At 48.8% G+C, this 18,006-nt stretch overlaps 1 protein-coding gene and 1 pseudogene across 1 annotated transcript; both read right to left on the bottom strand.

The window, feature by feature from the left end:
* Positions 1-11,555: 11,555 nt before the first annotated feature.
* LOC130036290 (uncharacterized) lies at positions 11,556-11,652 on the bottom strand (annotated as a pseudogene).
* Positions 11,653-14,323: 2,671 nt separating this feature from the next.
* PRRT1 (proline rich transmembrane protein 1) lies at positions 14,324-17,110 on the bottom strand. Its single transcript, XM_056127109.1, has 4 exons — positions 16,963-17,110; positions 15,546-16,081; positions 14,749-14,934; positions 14,324-14,612 (listed from the first exon to the last, which is right to left on the bottom strand). The coding sequence occupies exons 1-4, from the start codon at positions 16,979-16,981 to the stop codon at positions 14,436-14,438; spliced, it is 918 nt and encodes a 305-aa protein (XP_055983084.1). The 5' UTR covers positions 16,982-17,110; the 3' UTR covers positions 14,324-14,435.
* Between the last annotated feature and the right edge of the window lie 896 nt (positions 17,111-18,006).

The following is an 18,006-nucleotide window of genomic DNA, read 5'->3' as shown; positions in this document are numbered from 1 at the left end:
TGTGGTGAGAAAAGGACTCTCCTTCACTGCTGGTGGGAATGCCGACTGGTTCAGCCCTTTTGGAAAACAGTATGGACTATTCTCAAAAAATTAGAAATTGAGCTCCCATTTGACCAAGCAATACCACTCCTGGGAATATATTCCGGAGGGGCAAAAAAGTACAGTCGAAATGACATCTGCACTTCTATGTTCATTGCTGCACTATTCACAATGGCCAAAATCTGGAAAAAAAACCGAGTGCCTGGAACAGATGACTGGTTAAGGAAACTTTGGTACATCTACACAATGGAGTACTATGCAGCTGTTAGAAAAGATGAAGTCATGAAATTTACATACAAGTGGTACTACATGGAAAGTATCATGCTAAGCAAAATGCGTCAGAAAGAGAGGGACAGACATAGAAAGATTGCATTCATCTGGGGAATATAAAGTAACAAATTGGGTGACTAACATCCAAGAATAGCTGAGATAAGTACCAGGAGGTTCACTCTATGACTTGGAGCCCAGCCGCACATGCTAGGGGAGAAGGCAGCTCAGATAGAGAGGGGAGCACCAAGTAAAGGGTATTGGGAGGATCCTCCCAGGATGAGAGATACATGCTGAAAATGGACTATAGACCGAACACGATTACCACTCACTGCCTCTTTTGCAAACCACAGCACCCAAAAGGAGAGAGAGAATAAAAGGGAATGTCCTGCCACAGGAATGGGGTGGAATGGTGGAGTGGAGGGAGTGGGAGAGATAGTGGGAGCATTGGAGGTGGGGAATGGGCACTGGTGGAGGGATGGGTACTCAATCATTGTATAACTGAGACCCAAGCACAAAATTTGTAAGTCTACAACTGTACCTCATGGTGTTTCCCTAATAAAAATGAAAAAAAAAAAAGAATCTATCCTTATGGAGGGGTTTGGACACTTTGGTGGAAGTAAAGTAACTTCATATAGCAGATATAAATGCTGACACTGTAACCATGTTACCTAATAAACAATAACATTTGCTATACTTATTTATTAATTTGTTTTTGAGGTAGTACCCAAAGGTTCTCAGGGGCTTATTCTCAGCTCTGTACTCAGGAATCACCCCTGGCGGGCTCTGGGAACCAGACTGGGTGGCGGGTTGGTGGGGATTGAATTTAGGTGCAAGGTAAGTGCCCTAACTATCTCTTGGGTCCTTAAACTTTAAGACAACTTTTGTTTTATTTTGTCCTGGGTAATAGTAGGAATCTTTATCTCCATGTTTATTTCTTCCTTTAAAAGTTTTTTTTTTTGAGGGCCAGAGCAAAAGTACAGTGAATAGGGTATTTGCTTTACATGCGGCCAACCTGAGTTCAATCCCCAGTATCCCATATGGTTTCCCCAAGCACCGCCAGAAATAATTCCTTAGTGCAGAGCCAGGAGTAACCCCTGAGCATTGCCAGATGTGACTCAAAAAGCCAAAAAATAAGCACTGTCTGTCTGTCCTCCCGTTGTTCATCGATTTGCTCAAGCGGGTCCAGTAACGTCTCCATTGTGAGACTTCTTGTTACCAAAAAATAAGATAAAATAAAGATAAAGGAATGTGGACTGGGGCTGCAGGTCAGTGGTAGAGTAATTGCCTTGTATATATCTTTTTTTTTTCTTTTTTTGAGGGGAATTGGGGTTGTCATACTCAGCTGTGCTCAGGGCTTAACTCTTTTCTCTGCACTCAGAGATCACTCCTGGTTGTGCTCAAGGGACTTTATGGGGTGCCAGGAATTGAACCCAGATCAGCCATGTGCAGGGCAAGCAGTAAACTCAATGTACTATTGCTCTGACTCTCCTTGTATGTCTTATATCTTTTATTTTGTAGTGTCAAGGCATTACAGATGTCTTTGGGGACTCAAACTTAATAGCAAGGGAAATGAAAGCAAAAGCAAAATAAACAAGGGAAGGCAGAGAAATAGAACATGACAGAGCGATAGAAAAGGCTCTTACTTGCCTTGCATGTGGCCCATCCCTGAGTGCTTACAGGGGTCGCTCCTGAGCACAGAGACAGGAATTGTCCCTGAGCACTGCATGGTGTCCCCAAACCTGTTCACCCCAAATAAATCAAAATAAACAATTGAAACAAAATGTTTTTTTCTTTTTTGCTTTTTGGGTCACACTCATCAAGGCACAGGGGTTACTCCTGGCTCTGCACTCAGGAATTACTCCTGGCGGTGCTCAGGGGACCATAGGGGATGCTGGAAATTGAACCTGGATCGGCCGTGTGCAAGGCAAACGCCCTACCTGCTGTGCTATTGCTCCAGTCTCGAAACAATTAAATTTTATTTATTTATTTATTTATTGCTTTTTTGGGGTCATACTCTGCGGTGCACAAGGATTACTCCCGGCTCATGCACTCAGGAATCACTCCTAGCAGTGCTCGGGGGACCATATAGTATGTTAGGAATCGAACCCGGGTTGGCCGCGTGCAAGGTAAACCCTACGTGCTGTGTTATTGCTCCACCCCCAAAACAATTAAATTTTAAACCACACAACATGAGCTAGGGATGCACTCATAAAATCAAGCAAAATTACAAAATAAAGATAATAAAATAAGATAAAAGAATAGGCCAGAGTCAGGAAGCTAGTTCAAAGATCTTAGTACATGTTCTGCATTCTGGCTACGTTCCTGGGGCACCTATATAGGGAGTGAAGTCTGAGCCAGGAGTACCTTCCAAGTACATTCAGGTATGGTCCAATTCATCCATCTCCCAAGAAAGGAAAGAAGTATAGATAAATCATATAAAAGTAATGGGATACTCTTCAGATACTTGTTTTTTTTTGGGGGGGGGGGGGGATTTGGCGGTGCTTAGGACTTACTCCTGGCTCAGTGTTCAGGGATTACTCTTAGTGGGCTCAGGGAATCATATGGAATGGTGGGGACTGAACTCCAGTAGCCCCATGCAAGGCAAATGCCCTACCCACTAGACTATTGTTCTGGCTTTATTCAGCTATTTTTAAGAAGATGAGAATTTTCCATTTGCAGCAAAATGGAAGGAACTTGACAGGACAAACAAAATAAGTCAGAAGGTGAATGATAAGTATTGAATTATTTCACCTGTCTGCAAGATAGGAAATAACATTGAGGAGCAGAGAAAAATAAAAGTAAACCAGTGTACATTGCCCACAGAAACAGAATTTAATTGCAGGGGGGAAGGGTGGGTTGAAAGAAAGAGTGGATAAAAATTAATTAATAAAAATTTAAAAAAAAACACCCAAGAGTGGCCGAGATTAGTACCAGGAATTTTGCTCCATGGCTTGGAGGCCAGCCACACATGCTAGGGAAAAAGGTAGCTCAGATAGAGAAGAGAGCACCAAATAAACGGTGTTTCAGGATCCTCCTAGGATGGGAGAAGCATGCTGAAAGTAGACTATAGACCAAAGATGATTGCCACTCAATGCCTCTTTTGCAAACCACAACATCCAAAAGGAGAGAGAGAGAACAAAAGGGAATGCCCTGCCACAGAGGAAGGGTGGGATGGAGGGGATGAGGGGTGGGAGGGATACTGGCACCTGTGGTGGTAGAAAATGGGCACTGGTGGAGGGGTGGGTTTCATTGTATAACTGAAATCCAAGCACAAAAATTTGTAAGTCTACAACTGTACCTCATGGTGTTTCACTAATAAAAATTTAAAAAAGAAAAAAAGAGTGGAGGGAATTTCACAATTAATTTTTGCTTTTTGGGGAGTTCGGTGAGTGACTTAGGGAGGTAATAGTTAACCAAAGCTCCAGAATAAAGGGCAAAAGTGATAAATGGCAGGGGAGATATTTCCAGCTATGGGTGCTCTGTAAGGAGTATGGACAGTTGAGCCTTGGAGAATGGCATGGCTTATTTTCCATTCCCTTCTGATCATTCAAAGTTGCTGTTGTTGCAATGACTGATTTTTACATGCCTGGTTGTGGAACTCACACCGGTTTAGCTGTGATGCTCACTCAGATGCCACATCAGATTGTGTTCACCCACTCAACCACAGTGCTCCCTGAGGCTTCCACGCCTTGCAGTGCTCACCTGGGCTTACAGAAATTGCATCATTGTGCTTAGAGGTTATTTTCGTTGCAAAGGCAGCACTGCCCTTTGTGGTGCTGGGGATCTCTGGCAGTGAAGTTCACACTCTGAACCACATGGGATATCAGGATTTGATCTTGTAACCATATGCTTGAAGGCAGACACTCCAACCATATTGTTCCCTCTCTCTCTCTCCCCCGCCCCTCTCTCTGACACTCTCCCTCTTTTATTTTGGGTTTTCAAGCTACACCTGGCTGTGGATAGGGCTTACCCTGGCTTTGTGTCAAGGATCACTCCTAGTGGGGCTCAGGGGACCATATGAGGTACTGGGGATCAAATCTGGTCAACCATGTGCAAGGCAAATCACCCTTAAAGAGATAATACCCACTGTAGTATCCCCTGTTTCATTTTGTTGTTTTTTTTCGGGGGGAGGGGACACACTGGTGGTGCTTGGGAGTTGATCCTAGTGGTACTCAGGCTGGGGGGGACTATGTGGCTCTGGGTGGTTGAGCCCAGGCCTCCCACATGCAATGCATGTTTTCAGCCCATTGAGCAATCTCTCTGGCCCATAAATCCTAGCTTCTTAAACTATATAACTAAACGTGGGTGTCGCAAAAAGTTCTTGCAACAATAAAAGGTTTTTTTGTTTGTTTGTTTTTTGTCTCTTTTTGGTTTGGTTTTATTTTTTGCAGTTTGGACTACATCTGGCAGGATTTAGGGGATTACTCCCGGCTTTGTGGTTAGGGCTCACTCCCAGCAGTGCTCAGGGAATCAGGAACTGAACCCAGGCCTCTTGGATGAAAAATACGTGTTTAGCCCTTTCTAATGTTGAATGACCAAAGATTAATCAGAAATCAACTGCATAATGAATACAAGGCACCTCTGGCAGCGTTCCCCCGTGTTGCATTTCTCAGGCATAAAGAGGTCCCGCGTGGAAAAAGTTTATGAGGCTCAGCCCTGAATCACTGCTGCTTCTCTAGGACGAGCCATCATTTTGAAATGCAGAGAAAGGATGTTTTGCAGGCAGTGGAAATAGCACAATGCAGAAGAGGTAAGTAAAGAAAAGCTTCCTAACACCCAGTGTTGCTGATCTCTGGCTTATTTATCTCTCTATTTCTGCGCTAGTTCATGCTGCCCTGCCACCAGGCAGGGAGCTTGTTGAAAGTTTCTGCACCCTCACACTCTCCTGTGTTCCATACTCACCACATGGAACCATATGCTGTATTTAGTCTCTGCCAATTATCATCAGCATGTGAGACAAAAATTCTAGCTTTTCCAAAGGCTAAATAAATTTCCCCTTCTGTTTAGCTTTAGTGGTTTCTGTGGTTTTCAGTTCTGCTGGGATTTATGTCAAAATTACATCCCCTCCTGCTTGCTCCAAAAGCGTTTTGCTTCTGCTTCCGTTTCAGGCCTGGATTTCAGCAGAGTGAGGCCATTTCCAAAGTGGAATGCTTCCCTGATAAGAGTTGCTCTTCACTGAACCCTGACCATGCATGAGGAACATAACACCAGGCCCTGTTCAGTGGGTCGCATGTACATGACCTCATTTTCTCTTCATTGTGTGAGGAGCTACTCTCCAGTCACTCAGATCTTTACCAAACACCTCCTCTGTGCCAGACACTGTGCACTGGGAATAAAGCAATGGTGGGGGGCGGGGGAAGGCCCTAGCATTCTAGCAGCTGCTATTTCAAGTGAAGATAACAGGCAATAAAAATCAATCAACAGGGGCCAGGAACGATAGTACAGCGGGTAGGGCATTTGGCTTGCACGCGGCCGACCCAGGTTTGACCCCCGGCATCCCATATGGTCCCCTGAGCACCGCTAGGAGTAATTCCTGAGTGCAGATCCAGGAGTAACCCCTGAGCATCGCTCGGTGTGACCCAAAAAAGCAAAAAAAAAAAAATCAATCAACAAAATATTATGTCATTGAGACTGGAGAGAGTACAAGTGGGGAGGAGACTTGCCTAGAACGAGGCCAATCCAGGTTCGATCCCCGGCATCCCATATGGTTCCCTGAGCACTACCAACAGTAATTCCTGAGTGCAGAGCCAGGAGTTACCCCTGAGCATTGATGGGTGTGGCCTAAATATATATATATATATATATATATATATATATATATATATCCTAAATATATATATATAATGTCTTTAAAAAAATTCTTGTTGTTGTTGTTGTTGTTGTCAATGAGGAGAAAATAGAAGTAGAAAGGTCCTAATTGCATTGTTTTTGTTTTTTCTTTTGAGCCACACCCAGTAATGCTCAGGGGTTACTCTTGGCTCTGCACTCACGCATTACTTCCAGTGGTGCTGGGGGTACCATAGAAGATGCTGGATATGAGACTCCAATCTAGCACCATACCAGCTGTACTATCACTCTGGCTCATCCTTTTTTTTTTTTTTTTTTTTTTTTTTTGCTTTTTGAGTCACAACTGGAGATGCACAGGGGTTACTCCTTGCTCTGCACTCAGGAATTACCCCTGGCGGTGCTCAGGGGACCAGATGGGAGGCTGGGAATCGAACCTGGGTCAGCCGCGTGCAAGGCAAACCCCCTACTTATTGTACTATTGCTCCAGCCCCATCAATTTTTTTTTCAGGCAAGATAATTTTCATTGAATTTTATTTAGAAAGATGTGAGGGGCAGAATGAGAGTGAGTATGAGTGCATGGGCTTCTCCAGAGTGGAAAAAGAAAAAAGAGAGAAACAAGCGAGCAAGATACCTGTTCAAGGGAGAATAAGGCATGAAGAGTGAGCAAGAATTGGATTTTTATGCTAAATTCAGGGAAGATAAAAGAACTGCAAGGAGATCCTAGGGGTGAAGCAGAGTGGGTGGGGATAAGGTCTGAGGGTTGGGTAGGAACTGCAAGGAGTTTGGATGTTTGGTTATTAGGCCACATCTAGTGGTGCTCAGGATGGATTCTGTACTCTGGGATCACTCCGGTGGGTTAGGGGGCCAGTATTGGTAGTCCAGGATGGAACCTGGCTTAGTCTCATGCAAGATAAGCCCCTTACCCACTGTACTATCTCTCAGACCCCAAGTTTTGTATTTTTAAAGTTGAGCTGGAAATCTACAGTGGGTTTGAGCAAGGTGAGTGATAACATCTGGGAGTTTAAGTGATCACGCTGGGGACTGGAAAGATAGCTCAAAGGACTGGGGTGCACGCTACACACACGAGATGGCTTTGATCCCCAAAACTGCTTAGTCCCCCAAGCACAGAACCAGGAATTAGATTCTGAGCACCTCCCCCCAAAATTAAAAAAGTCACTGGTGTCTTCTTGGAGTAAGGGCTATATATCAGTCAAACTTGGATGTGGAAGCAGGGGGAAGGGCCAGAGCAATAGTACAGTGGGTGGGGTGCTTGCCTTGCAAGCGACCCACCCATGTTCAATCTCTAGCAACCAATATGGTCCCCTGAGCTCTGCTGGGAATGATCCCTGAGCACAGTACTTCGAGTAATCCCTGAGTTCTCAAAAAAAAAGAAAGAAAGAAATCAATGTAGGGCCAAAGAGATAGTATGCAAAGGGTAGTGTGCTTGCCTTCATATAGCTGACCCTGGTTCAATCCCTGGACCCTATATGGTTCCCCCAAGTCTCTCCAGAAGTGATTCCTGAGGGCAGAGCCAGGAGTTAGCCTGAGCAATTCTGGGTGTGGCCCCCAAACAAACAAACAAAAATAGATGTGGAAAATTAAGATGTTGGTTAACATACATTCTTGCATCAGTGTAGAGGAAAGACCAGGGCTGTTCTATCTAGAAGTTTGGAAGTTCTATTTGGAAATTTGGAAGAGAAACAGGAGCTATAAATGCAGACTGAACAGGAGTATTTTAGGGGAGAGGAACACACATGACAGTGTTGAGGGGTTACTCCTGGCTCTGCACTCTGGAATTACTCCTGCCTGTGCTCGGGGGATCGTATGGGATGCTGGGCATCGACCTCGGGTCAGTGGTATGCAGGGAAGTGCCTTATCTACTGTACTATCTCTCTGGCCCCTAGAAAGAGATTTTGAAGTAAAGAAAACACTTCAAGGAAGAGGGTGTGATCAGTTAACTGTCACATGATGTTGATGGGTCCAAACCAGGCTTTCTTCTCATCAGCACATATTTATCACTAAGTTATTGAACAAACATCATGTGACTGAAAAAATAAAACTTTCCTGTTGAAATTCCTCCTTGTCCCTCTTGAATCAGAATTTCCCTCCCACCGTGGGGAGTAGCAAATAAGATTTTATTTATTTGTGTTTTGGCGGACAAAATTTTTTCCTCAAAAATGAGCTATATTATTGTGGCACGAGTTGCGTCATTATGGCACAACTGTATGATAATGGGCATGTTTCAGTAGAGGGGAAAACTAATTATGCAAAAGACAGGAGTTAATTTCAAGTGTCCCATTTCTGAGTCACTGAGAAGGGGCAGGCTCCCAGTGCACCAAAGTGAGAGGAGCAAGTCAGCTTCAGCAGTAACAAGAGAAGGGAAGGTTTGAATATGGTAGACCAGCCGGCAGGCCGAGAGATTTGGGAGTAGGGACCAGGAGAAATACTCTCCTGAAAGTGTCTGCACTTTCAGAAGTAGAAAGAAAGACCAGGACTGGAGCAATAGTAGAGCCGGTAGGGTGTTTGCCTTTCACCTGGCCGACCTGGATTCAATTCCCAGCATCCCATATGGTCTTATGAGCACCGCCAGGAGTAATTCCTGAGTGCAAAGCCAGGAGTAACCCCTGTGCATTGCCGGGTGTGACCCAAAAAGAAAACCAAAAAGAAAGGTCATCGCTTTATGAAATTGTGGTCTCAGATCTGGGAAATGTGAGCCAACTGGGGAAGTATGAGTGTGCAGGCTACACTGAAGGTCCACAGGAGGAAGTAAGAGCAATCAAAGGACTTGTTTCCCTCCAGACACATTCAGCCCAGGGAGCTGTAAATATCAAGCAGGCTTGGTATCTAGTGGGGATGAAATGAATCCAAGTGAGAAGCGCCAAGAATACAGGGCAAGGGCTGAGGGGTGATTACAGTGGTGAACTTTGGAAACCTTGAACTGGGGACTGAGGAGGGTAATAAACCCAAAGGATCTAATCGCACTGGGTGAAAGAGCAAATGGCTGGGGCTTGTGGGTAAGCCTGAGAATTTTTGAAATGGGGATACTTAAAGGAGGAGGGAGTGACATGAAAAGACTAACGAGATTTTGGATGAAGCAACATTACTGACACAAACCAAGTGAAAAATATACAGATTGCAGGAAGAGAGTAGTTGGGGGTAGGGTTGAGGGGAGCACTGCTAGAGGTGAGGAAGGAAAGAAACTGACCGGGTGCTGGGTGGCTATTTTTATGAAGGCTGAAAAATAATGACAGATGGTAGTAGTCCGGAAAGCAGTAACGAGGTGCTGAATTTTCTATGAATAAAGGTGCTCGATGACCAAGGATCCAACCAAAAATTAGAGGGGGAAGAGCATGTGGACAGGGAGTTCAATAACTGTGTGTGCAGGCAATTTAGGTAAGGTGAGGGAAGAAAATTAGAATAAGCCTCAGAAGAGACAGAGAAGTGAAGAGATCGCGCAGGAGTTATTTTCATTTCATTTCATCTCTCCAGTACTTGCCTAATTCTTTTTTTTTTCTTTTTGGAAAAAATGAAATGCGATGCACAGGGGTTACTCCTGGCTCTGCACTCAGGAATTACTCCTGGCTGTGCTCAGGGGGACCATAAGGGATGCTGGGAATCGAACCCGGGTCGGCCACATGCAAGGCAAACGCCCTACCCGCTATACTATCACTCCAGCCCCTGACTAGTTCTTTTCTTATTCAGTTGAGTTCAAAGATTGATAGAAAGGGCTGGAGAGATAGTCCAGCAGGTAAGGGACTTGCCATGCATGCTGCTGACCTGGATTTGATCCCCAGCCACTTCCCAGGGGTGATTCCTGTGTGCAGAGCCAGGAGTAAGCCCTGAGCACTGCCAGGTGTGGTCCCCAAGAAACTCCCAAAATAGTAGAAGATGAGGATCTGAAAACCAGAGATAAGCCAGATCTTGGCTTTTATCTTCAAAGTAAGGTGTGTGCATCAAGCTCTCTGCTGGGGAGAGTGGGAGCGAAAAGCAGAAAAGTGGTTTTAGACACAACTGCTGCTCTTGTTGAAGCCACACCCTTCTGGTGGTCTCTCCTTCTGGTGGTCCCTAACGTACCTATAATACTGTCATTCCTAGCCTTGGCTGCTCTTGGAAATCACCTGGGAATATCTTTAAAAATATATGTATATTGAGCCCCACCCCCAGAGGTTCTGATTTAATTGGGCTAAGATGCCACAGACTGGGCTTGGGGATTTTTAAATGCTCCCCAGATGACTCTAATGTGTAGTCAGGAGTTAAAATTATTGCTCCAAGGAATGCCCAGAGCTCTGATTAGAAACCCATTGCTTCAACCTTATCCCAGTAGGAGAAAGATTTTTCCTTGCTGAAGCAAGGGGTGAACTGACCCGTGCCTTTAGGCATAAGTAAATTTTGACCATATGTGAATGGTATTGGTGTGTTGCAGGGAGGTGTGTGTATGTGTGTGTGTGTGTGTGTGTGTGTGTGTGTGTATGTGTGTGTGTGTGTAGGGGGTGAGGGGGGAAGATGTCGAGGTTGAAGAGAACATCTTGAGAAAAAGCTTAGCTGCAGCCTGAAATACAAGCTGCTAACAATCTGGTATTTAACAGAGGACAAAGAGGTCTAAGATTTGAGAACAACTGGGCACTGACCAGGGGGTAGAACTGGTGACTAATTCCACTTGGCTGGATATTAGATTTAAGAAGAATGGGTGAGGGGCTGGAGCAATAGCACAGCAGGTAGGGCATTTGCCTTGCACACTGCCGACCCACGTTCGATTCCCAGCATCCCATATGGTCCCCTGAACACCGCCAGGAGTGATTCCTGAGTGCAAAGCCAGGAGTAACCCCTGAGCATCGCCGGGTGTGACCCAAAATGCAAAAATAATAATAATAATAATAATAATAATAATAATAAAATGACTGGGTGATCTGCTTAGTTTAGGGGCCGTATCCTGCAGTGCTCAGGGACCAAGACTGGTGGTGCTGGGAGACCATATACAGTGCCAAGATTAAAACCAACTGAAACATAAGCACGAAAGTTTCTAAATCTGTAACTGTACCTCATGGTGATTCATTAAAAAATATAAAAAATTAAAAATGAAAAAATATTAAAACCAATACGTCACAGCCACAGATGCATTCCAGGCAAGCTCCTTGACCTCTGTATTGCTTTAGCACTCAAACACTGAATGACTTTAAATTATGAAAGGGATTGAGGGCCAGATTTCAAATTTATAAATGATTGAGTTAGCAATAGGGAATCTTGAAGAGCTTTTATGCAGTGGTATTTTTTTGTTTGTTTTTGTTTTGGGGTCTTCATCAGCAATGCTCTGGGATCACTCCTGGTGGGCTTGGGGGACCAAATGAGATGTCTGAATTGAACTTGGGTTGGCCGCATGCAAGGCAAACACTCTACCCCTTGTACAATTACTCCAGCCACATGTGCAGTACCGTTTTACTTTCATTTATTTTTGAGATGGAAATGACATGGAATGCTTCATGAATTTGTACATCATCCTTATGCAGGGGCTAATCTTCTCTGCTTATTCCAATGTTCATGTGCTTCAGAAGTGAGCACAAGCAGTGTACTAGTTTTATGAAAAGTGTTTTAGGAAGAATTTGACAGCAGTGTCAAGGGAACTTAGAGTCGGGAGAGGAAGCTAGGGAGACCCATTAAGAGAATTGTTGCAATCATCCTAGATGAGGTCATTTATCCAACAAGGGCTGGGGGAAAGTTCAGATTCACAAGATACTGTGAGGGTAGAATTGATTTGATTTGAGACCACACCAAAAGTAAAGGCAAGAGGCAAGGAGAAGAGGCATCAAGTTTTTCAGTTAAGGGTTGTGAGGAAAAGGTGCCATTAAGAGACAGGGACACAGGGTTTCAGTGGCATTTCATTAATTTGATCTGGATCATGCTGAGTTTATAGGACCAGCAGCATGGTCTGGTCCATGTGGCCATGTGCCATAGGTACTGGGAGAATATCTGCAATATAAATATGTAAGTTGGAAAAGTGTTGCAACAAAGTACCATAAATTGAGTGGCTTATAAACAACAGAAATTTATTTCTCACAGGAGGGTTCAGAGAGGCAGAACACTGTGAAAATGCCATTGATTTTGGCTCCTGGTCAACTTCTAGTCATTGAATATTGAGACAGCAACTTCAGAAGAGTAGGGATTTAAGAAAGGGGCTTAAAGAAGTTAAGAAACAATGGTTATGAAAGGAAGATACAGACACATCTCTGACAATAGTACCCCCTAGAAAGAACCCATGATTTCCACACCCCATCTCATGTCCTTCCCACGTCTCCCATTTAGGTGCATCACTTTCCTTGTAGATTATAAATCCCATGAGTTTCAAGGCTCACATCTACTGTCTGAGATATTTCCCCTGTATCCTGCATGGAGCCTGCATACTCTATGAATGCAATGTCTGAATTCAGGATTCGACCCTGTCCTGCATATACAACTGATAATGTCAAGTCCATTGCTTGTGCCCCCTCACCCCTTCGCCTACTTTTGGTTGACCTCAGGGTAGGAGAAGACAACTAGCCACAACTGGACTTGAAAGGTTATTTTCCTTCTTCCTAGAGCTGTGGTCTAAATGGCTGTGTCCTTCCCCACCAAAATCCTCATGTTGAAACCCCACTGTGCAAAGGGGCGACATTCGGAAGTGGGGCTTTTAGGAGAGTAGTGCCCTCATGAGTGGGATTAGTGATGACCCCACAGCCCTTCCTACCAAGTGAAGATACAATACGAAATCTGCACTCAGAAATTATTCTAGGTGGTGCTCAGGGAACCATATGGGATGCTGGGACCAAACCCAGACCGGCCATGTGCAAGGCAAGTGCCCTACCCGCTGCACAATCACTCTGGCCCCAAGAAGGCCGTTATCCTACTGTGTTGGCACCCTGGTTTCTAGCCGCAGGAATTGTGAGACAAACTTCTGCTGTTTATCAGCCAGCAACAGTAATTATATTTAATAACAGGAATGGACTGACAGGGTTCCCACAGCTGTCTGCTCCCTTTGGCTTTCCTCTGCCAGCAACTGCACACCTGTGGGATCTAATCCAAGTTGTCTATCACTTCCCATCCCCAGGCCCTGGCAGGGAGAGCTGGAATTTTTCTCCTCTCCCTCCACCCTATTTCAACTCAACTTCTTTGGAATGGTCTGCTGTCTCTTATCAATTCTCCTTCTCTGTAGCCCTAGATAATTCCCGTTTAGTTGACTAGAAAGTGCGTATCAGGGAAAGAAACGGGCCCTAAAATCCTCCCATTAGCATTCCTAGGGAGCTTACCTTCCCCCTCTCCCATATTTGTCTCTTAGTGGCCTGGGATTCTGTCTCCTCCCACTTTTGTCTACGGTGATATTCTTGATCTTCTCTGAAGTGGGAGATGAGGAGAGGTAAAATACTGAACCAAAAGAACAGGGTAGTTGCAAGGCTGCAGTCTTCAAGAACTGGAACCTCGTTTCTTAAATATCGTCGTTCGGAAATTCGCACGCGCACTCACTCACTCGTTCATAGGCCAGAACTCTGTGGGCACTACCCGGCCGCCTCCCCCGCCCCCTCGCCAACATGGGTTCTTTCCCCCGGGTTCCCGCCTGCCGGGCTAGACCCGGGTCGGGATAGGGGTGCATATTTACAGAAAACCCAGACGTTGTTTTCATCCCAAAGTGAAGGGAACCCCCCCAAACTCAGTCCAATCCCCGGCCCCTCTACCCTCCCCCACCACCGCAAAGTAGAAGTTCTGGGATTAGCAAGAAAATAGGCGGAGACCAGGGTGGAAGAGACAGGAAACCGCGTTGGCAAAACAAAACGTAAGAGAATGGGGGCTCGGTCGGAGAGACAGGAGCAAAAGGGGAGTCTGCCGGAGTCTGCCGGTTTGGGAGTGAGGTTTGATACCTCTGACCCAATCACCGGACTGTAGAACCCCGCCGGGAAGAAAAGAGGGCGGAGCCTGCCGACCTGGGGGCGGGGTTGTCAGCGGCGGGGCGGGGCCTGAGGAGGAGGCGGGGCTTCGGGAGACGGTCACTAGGCAGGGGCGCGGACTCGGGGAGCTCGGCGGGGCTTGCTGCACATGGGGAAGACGGGGGGCCCGGAACTAGCGCGGACCTAGACTGCGGCGGGCGTTTCGGGGAGCGGCGTCCGTGGGACTGTGGGTTTGGGGGGCGTTGTTGAGGAACTGTTTCTGGAGCGCACCCGCCAGCCTCGAGGTTCCGAGGAGGTCTAGTTTAGGATGCATCGAAGACCCGTCGCCCGGGTGGCGGGTGTGCAGGGCGCCCTTCGGAGTGTCACTGTGACCGCGGAACGCGCTGGGGAGATCGGGGGGCGCAGGGCGGGGCCGGGCCAGGGACGTCCTTACGGGTCCCAGTAGTTCTCGTGGTGCTGCGCGGCAATGATGATGACCACGGTGAGGATGGTACAGAGCACCATGGCTGCGATGCCCACGGCCAGGGAGATGAAGGAGAAGTTCCGGGCCTCGCGGGAAGCGATCTCGGCGGACACCATGTCCCCGCGGGCCAGCGCTGTGCGCACCTGCGGTGGAGTGGGGTGGGAAAGGGGTCAGAGAACGCTGCCTGGCTGGTTCATCCTAAGATGCTCCCTTGGGACCTCCAGCACTCCCCCGGGATTAGAGACCCAGACCGAGACCCCTCCGTCGCCGTCCTCCCACCTGCACTGCCTTGAAGATGGCGATGATGCCTGTGGGCCAGAAGCAGCAGATGGTGGTCAGCACTGCGATGGGCATGTAGTCGTGCGGCGGGCGCCTGGGTTCCAGCAGGGCCAGTCCTGGGCCCTGGGGCGGTGGGGACAGCGTGGAGGTGACGCCTGTGCCCCCTGGAGTCCCTCCCGCATAGGGCTGTGGAAGGAAGGTTGGGAGCAGAGGCTTGTCACTCCCAAGCTCTCAAGTTCTATTCTGCCCAGCAGTTTTTAAAGCCCAGTTCTTAAGCATCGCATCTCAAAGAACTTCCTAGTCCAGTGCCCTCCTGCACCCCCCCACCCCCCGAGGTCCACTTCGCTCCCTCCCTTCACTGCAGTCTGAGCCCTGTATCCAAGGGGCTCTCACATTCCCCTCCCATCAGTGCTGCCTTGGCTGGCCTGATTTCAAGACCTTGTTCCTTTCCCCCAGATCCTCTGTCCTGCCCAACTCAGGCCCAGGTCGGCTTGGGGGCTAGATTTCATTTCTCCCCAGCCCTCCTTTGAAACCCTCTGGGGATTAACCTCCACTCCCTCCAGTGTCCAGGTCCGGGACCCCCTGCTAGAGCAGACCCACCCCAGTCTCAGACTGTCCGCTTGTACTTTCTCCCTAGGCCTTCCCCCTCGCCACCCCCGCCCGCTTGAATGTCCCGATTTCCCCATCCCACCAGACCTCAGTGTGTCCCCGATTTCAGGTCTTGCTCCACCATGCCCCCCACGTCCCAGCCTGACCCTCCCCCCCTCCCCTTTCCCCAGTCTGCGGGGGTTACTCACCGCGCTCACAGGGTAGACAGGCAAGTAGGCAGTGCAAGGCTGCAGCTGTAAGGGGTAGCCCGGGGCGACGTAGCCCCCCAGCGGCAGCGTGCCCACGGCGCCCGTGTGCGTGGGCACCACGAAGCCGGGCGCCTGGGCCGTGTGAGAGGGCGCCGGCGGGGGCGGGGCGGCAGCGGGCGGCGGTGGGGGCAGAGCGCCCTCGAAGCGAGTCTCCTGCAGGTAAGGGTCGGGTGGCATGCGGGGCAAGGTAGCGCAGCCGGGTGGGGGCGCCCCGGCCGCAGAGCCGGGCGGGGCGTGGTGTGGGGGCCGCGGCAGCGTGGCCGAGGATGAGGGGCCGCGCGGAGCGGTGGTCGCGGAGGAAGCGAGGCCCCCGGCCCCGAGGCGCGGCAGGGTGGCGGTGCCAGACTGGTGGTAGTGGTGGTGGTGGTGGTGGTGCGAGGAGGGGGTTGCCTGGGGCGGTGGGGCGGGGGGCTCGGCTGGGGGCTGGGGGGCATTGTAGGGCGGTGGAGAGGTGTGAGGGACCGAGTCCGCCAGGCCTGGGGGTCGGAGGGCGGGGGGGGGGGTGGAAAGAAACCAGACAGAAAGGATACCAGAAGGTGGGGGGGGGGGGCGGGACAGAGGGTCAGGGATGGAGACGGATAACGGGAGAAACAGAGCAGAAGGGTGAGAAAACATCTCTCTCTGGGGGCAGGAGAGGAGCGTCTAGGCCCCCTGCCCCCTTTCTTCCTTTCAGTCTAGTTTTGAGGTCACAACTCTGCCAGCTGCCGTCTCTTCCTCAGCAACGTGCATTACACTCGCAGCCCCAAACTCCTATCCCTGGGGCTTATGGCCGCCTCTGAGTGTGCGCACATGTGCAGATCGCTGTGCGCGTTGGGTTAACATGTGCTCAATTCAACAGTTGTATAAACACATGTAAGCTATGTTCCACTTTGCTGTTCCTTCAACGAGGAGGGGGTCCCTGACCCCTCTGGAAATTTCAGGGTTTCATTTCAACAGGATCAAGAAGGATCCTGTGGATTTTGCGCCCCGAAACCTCCCTCCCCCCTCCACTGATTATGGCTTCGTATTTCCGCACAGAATGATTCCATACAAGCCAGTGTCACCTGTCCATCTGTCGCTCCCAGGGATGCTGTCCACGCAGTACCTGGCTGATGCTAAGCCACTCTCATACTTCCCTTACCCTCTCAACCTGCCCCTCTGCCTGCGCTGTTGGTAAGAGGCAGAGTCTGAGAGTGGAAGGAGGAAAGGGAGAGAAGGGAATCATATAGAAAGAGGAAGGGGATGGGGGTTGCAGATGTTGAGGAGGATGGAAACAGACCCCTGCTGGGGAGAGCCGAGGGGGGGGCGGTTAGGGCCAAGGGTGGGGGAGCATCCAGAGAACCTGGACCAGTCTGCAGCTGCTGCTGCTGTTGTTTACCTGACTTCTCCGATGACATGCCTGCAGTCTCTCTCTGGGACGGGGTGTCTGCAGCCCGAGTCGCGGTCCTGGGCTGGTGCCGGAGGCTGGGTGCACGGATTGCGCAGCCGGCAGCAGCGCAGAGATGGAGAGATGAAGACAGCCGTGGGGGGTGGAGGGAAGGGGGGGAGCTTAAAGGGACCGAGGCAAGGGAGGGGGAGCGCTTCAGACGTACCCCCTCTTGGACTCTCTCTCTCTCTCTCTCTCTCTCTCTCGATTTGATTTGGACTAGTCTCTCCTCCTCTCACCCTGGCATTCAAGCCCCCAGTTTGGGTTCCCTTGGAGTTGTCATGGAAACGGAGGCAGTAAGACCAGGCAAGGCGGGTGGGACTAAGGGAAAGAAGGGGGGAGAGAACTCTCTCGAGTCTTCCCCACCGAGACTGGTTGTAGTGATATTGTGGGAGGAAGCTAGCAGGTGCTCCGTGGTTTCAACACCCCAGTTCCCTGAGCATATGGTTCACACTCCCCACAAACCCCAGTTTCCCTCGGAGTCCCTGCAAGGTTCCAGGATCTTCTCCCAAATTCTTGGTCCTAGTTCCCCCCACATTAGGAGAGGTGACTATAGATGAAAACTGTGTAGAAGCGAGGAGTTCCTGGCTGCAAAATTCCCAGGCTTATCTTTGGACCTGCCGCCCTGGCCCCCAGGCGATCTGGAAGCTAAGTAGGCAGTTCCTTCTCCAGTACTTGAGGGATACTGGACTGCAGGGGTGAGGTGGGGCGAGGCATTGGACCAAGGCTGGAAGCGTGGGCTTTCTTTCTTTCTTTCTTTCTTTCTTTCTTTCTTTCTTTCTTTCTTTCTTTTCTTAGGGACGTTCTTCCCTCCAGGGTGAAGTTGCTGACACCTTTGGGATGAGAGAATGAATCAGCGGCTCATCTCTTTCAGCACTTGGGGGATTGCATGCTTGATTCCCCTTCCTTTATTGCGCTTCTTAGAGTTCCTGGGCCTGCAGCGTTGAAATCCATTCCTTAAATCCCACCCACCCATCCACCCACCTCCCCATCCGA

Source organism: Sorex fumeus, unplaced genomic scaffold (assembly GCF_029834395.1).
Source record: "Sorex fumeus unplaced genomic scaffold, SorFum_2.1 ptg000063l, whole genome shotgun sequence".
Taxonomy (NCBI): domain Eukaryota; kingdom Metazoa; phylum Chordata; class Mammalia; order Eulipotyphla; family Soricidae; genus Sorex; species Sorex fumeus.
The sequence above is the reverse complement of the archived record's forward strand: the minus strand, read 5'-3'. Positions and strand labels throughout refer to the sequence as shown.